Raw genomic sequence first — 4,383 nt, forward strand, 5'->3', positions numbered from 1 at the left:
TTTTTTTTTTTTTTTTTTTTTTTTTGGTTTGGTTTGGTTTGGTTTGGTTTGGTTGAGGAAGAAGTCTTCCCAGGTTGGCCTTGAACCCCCTACTGTGACTGAGGCTAGATTTGAACTCCTGATCCTCCTGCCTCCTCTTCCAGTATATTGGAATTCTACCACCCCTGGCTTGGCCATCTTAGATTCTTAAAAAACAGAGTTCCTTCATACCAGAAGGGATTGGAACTCCATACACCTTCCTATCTCAAGCCCCTTCCTTGGAACACTTTCCAGAATTACCAGGGTCTGGAATTTTATCTGAACATCTCCTGAGGCCAAAATACCATTCTTGAAGGACATTCTTTCCAAACACACCCCCTACTTCCCACCCCCACCCCACCTTGCACCCCCCGCACACCTCCATTCAGAAATCATGTATCTGCTTCTACAAAGCTCAGGGCCAAGGGTAGCCCCCATCCATTTCTCGGCCCTCAGCAAGAGCTTCTAGCTCCTACCTATCTCTAAGAGACCGAGGTGGAGTCCCAGTTGGCCTTCTTTTCAAATCCCTAGTGCTCCATCTTTGCAGCACAGAAACCCGAGTTTGGAGGGAGAAGAAACACACACACACACACACACACACACACACAAAACCTCTTCCGGAATGAAAAGATGTCTCAGCAGTTAAGAGCACTGGGTGCCCTTCCAAAGGACCCAGGTTGGATTCTCAGCATCCACATAGCAATTCACAACCACCGGTTCCAGGAAACCCACCACCCTCTTCTGACAACCTTGGTCTTTTTACCCATATGCATACATATACATGCAGACAAACACACACACACAGAAAATAAAAATTTGTTAGTTCTCGGTGAGTGTATATCACTGACTCTGTCTCTTCACCCACACAGGGCACAGACGTCATCACACTCATTAACACCGTGCACTATGACTCGGACCAGTTCAAGACACCTCGGGAGTTCAATCCTGAGCATTTTCTGGATGCCAATCAATCCTTCAAGAAGAACCCCGCCTTCATGCCATTTTCGGCTGGTAAGAGATGAAGTGAACTGTCATTCTAACCCTACTCTTCAAACCGCCCCGATCTATCCCATCCCATCCTTGGCTTATCATACTGAAATTTCCCTTTTCCAATTTAGCTCCTATAACACCAAGGTGGGAGCTACTTAATTTAAGGATGATTATTATCAGACTCTCCACTAGGTGGCGCGGCTGACTCTGGTTTTTCTCAACTCTACCTTGCAGCGCAGGAGAGCAGGGATGGGCGGGGGGGGGGTGGAGCTTGAAGGAGGCGGGAATTCTAATTACTCAGTACAGGGAGGAGGAAATGAGGACTAATTCAGATAAATTGTCTTTTGTGTGCCAGATGCTGCCTCTGGGAAGGGGCAGTGGCTGAGAGTTGGGCTCCGTAGCCATCACAGTGGATTGCCCCCAGTTCTGTTCCCAGCTGTGGTAACGTTCTGATACAAGTGTTGAACCCAGGCAGTTGCATTCATATTAACAGCTACCTCGGCTTCATTCCCTCCTGTGTCAGTGCTATCCTCAATCGTGATCATCAAACCCACACATTTTCCTCTAAGAATCTGGGGTGCCGCCGCATATTCACTCTTACCTCACCTCCGCTCTCGGCCTTCCCACCCACACAGGACGCCGACTGTGTCTGGGAGAACCACTGGCGCGCATGGAGCTCTTCATATACTTCACCTCCATTCTGCAGAACTTCACGTTGCATCCGCTGGTGGAGCCTGAGGACATCGACCTGTCCCCGCTCAGCTCAGGGCTGGGCAATTTGCCAAGGCCTTTCCAGTTGTGTATGCGCATTCGCTGAGCACTGCGCCCAGGGACTGCTCTGTCCCTCTTCCAGTTGTGTTTCCCAGTCCTGGGCCTCCATCGATGTCTCTCTCACATTCCCTTCCCTAAACCCGGGGCCTGCCAGGTATCGATCGGTACTTTACCCCTCCTATCTTAAGCCCATCTTCATGGAAAGAATGACGTGACAAAGGGAAAATACCCGCCTTATACACACAGAACCTATTCTATGATGGACCCTTTTCCTGGCTTTTTGTATCACTTCCTAGTAAATATCTTAATAATAGATGTGTATCTGACTTGGCTGAATTAATGGAAGGGATAAATCCTTTATGGGAACGGTTTTCGCGCTGTGCATCAAATCCCCTTCTTACAAGACTCATCTAAGACAGTCTGCATATCAGATATTTACAGTATGATTCACAGTAGCAAAATTACAGTTATAAAGTAGCAATAAAAATAGTTTGGTGTTTAGGGTCACCACAACTTGAGGAATTATTGGGGACCACAGCATTAGGAAGGTTGAGAACCACTTCTTCATGGTGAGGAAGGAGAAGATCTGGATGCAGAGGGAGTGGAGACATGCCCATCATAAGCCACGCCCATTCTAAGCCACGCCCATCCTAAGCCCCTCCTGGAGTTACCAGATACAAAGTCAAAGACTTGTCTGGAGTACAGAATGGGTTCAAAGCCAACTTAATTGTCTCATAGTTAATTTTTGAAAGTATTGATGAAGATATCGCTCGCTGATAGTGTTCTTGGAAACATGTATGCCCATGGTCCAGTCTCCAGTACTGCAAACAAAGGGAGGAGGGAGCTAGTGTTTTCTGGACACCAGCCGGAGAGGAAAGGAAGTTGGGACCTAAAGTCAAGAGAAGCTGAGAAACCAAGAAAGGGGGAAAGGTCACCAGGAGAGATACCAAGCAGGGAGCCTGTGGGATCAAAGCTGGAGACCCTGAGAGAAAGAATTACAAAAGCATAAACTAACTGTATTCCTAAGGAAACAGCTCTAGATGACTCCTTTAACTCTCCCTATGGAACAGAGAAGTATTGTTACCCCATCTTTACAGACCAAATTGAGGCTAAGAAAGATGCAACGGTTTGCCCAAGATCACGTTGGAGCACTCGCCAGAGATACTGCGGGTCTAACCGCCATCTTTTAATAACCCAGAGGCTGCAGAAGTACCGGAGAAAACATTGTCAGAGACAGAAGAGACTAGAGATAAAGAAAGATGGGAGCCAGAGGGTTGGCTCGGAAGTTAAGAGCACTTGCTGCTATTCCAAAGGACCCCAGTTTGAGTCCCGGCACCCACATGGTAGCTCATAACGGTTCACTCCAGTTCCAGGGGATCTGACGCCTCTTCTGGCCACCACAGGCACTAGCCATACATGTGCCACACAGTCATGAATGCAGGCAAGACATCCATACACATAACATAAAGGCTTAAAAGAAAAAGAGAGAGAGAATTGGGAGGGAGGGAGGGAGAAAGAGAGAGGGGGGAGGGAGGAAGGGAGGGAGACAGAGAGAGAGAGAGAGAGAGAGAGAGAGAGAGAGAGAGAGAGAAAGAGAGAACACCAAAGAGGGGAGAGAGGAGACACAAGCAAAGAAAAAGGAAAATAAACTTAGTAAAAGGACCAGTCTTGGCACCAAACACCCCAAGACCAAGTTCTCAGCACAAAGATGATTTATTTGCCCCAGAGAAACAAGAATGGGGAATAAGAGACACAGACAGGAGACAGAGGATGAGGGAGACGGAAAAGGGGATGAGGGAGAGGCGGAAGGGGTATTTGTCCTCAAGTACAAAGGACTGCCTCTGGATAGAAAGGAGACAGACACAGACAAAATATGATGGTTTATAAAAGTAAAGGGAGAAACCCTGTGTTAGGAGGAGGTGTTAATTGTGCTCGGACAGGTTAGTTAGGAGTCCATCTAAGGAGCTTTGGATTGCTAGACTTAAATATTTTGATAGCTGGACCTTGGTAGTCAGCCTCAGGAGGAAACAGGGGACAAATAAGGGAACAGACCTGGGTGGCTAGCTTTAGGAATGTGATCTAACGGTTTTAGCCAGGCAGAGGGAATGGAGGGGAAGGGCAGGGCCTGCCAGAGCCGTGCTTGCCTTGCTTGGTCCTGTTAGAATTTGGTCCTGCTAGAATGCCTTCACCAGGTAATCCAGGTCTGCAATCTCAGTTACGCCAAAGACTGGGGCAGAAGAATCACTAATTCAAAACCTTCTCTGCTAGGGGGTGAGTTCAAAAGCCATCCTGGACAACTTAATGAGATCTTGTCCCAAAAAGAAAAAGGGCTTGGAAGTTCGGTGTAGTGGTCCACACGTCTTTAACCCCAGAGTTTGAGAGGCAGAGATAGGAAGATGAGTTCAAGGCCAGTATACTCTACATAGTGAGTTCCGGAAAAAGCAAGGCTACATAATTAGATCCTGGCCACCATCCCCACCCCTATACCGGGATCAGGGGTGAGGCCTGAATGTTGTTCAACAGTACAGAGCTTGCTGAAAATCCACCAATAGAGGGTTGGGGGCGTGGCTCAGTGGTAGAGCCCCTGCCTAGAATCCCCCAGTG

At 47.8% G+C, this 4,383-nt stretch overlaps 1 protein-coding gene across 1 annotated transcript in view; it reads left to right on the forward strand.

Moving 5' to 3' along the window:
- The window catches only part of LOC114633005 (cytochrome P450 2F2), a 12,957-nt gene extending 10,859 nt beyond the window's left edge, over positions 1-2,098 (forward strand). Inside the window, exons 9-10 of the mRNA XM_028781611.1 lie at positions 888-1,029; positions 1,644-2,098. Coding sequence (XP_028637444.1) covers positions 888-1,029; positions 1,644-1,825 — 324 coding nt within the window. The 3' untranslated portion in view covers positions 1,826-2,098. The remainder of the gene's footprint in view (positions 1-887; positions 1,030-1,643) is intronic.
- Positions 2,099-4,383: the final 2,285 nt, after the last annotated feature.

This window comes from Grammomys surdaster, unplaced genomic scaffold, assembly GCF_004785775.1.
Source record: "Grammomys surdaster isolate TR1022 unplaced genomic scaffold, NIH_TR_1.0 485, whole genome shotgun sequence".
Taxonomy (NCBI): Eukaryota; Metazoa; Chordata; class Mammalia; order Rodentia; family Muridae; genus Grammomys; species Grammomys surdaster.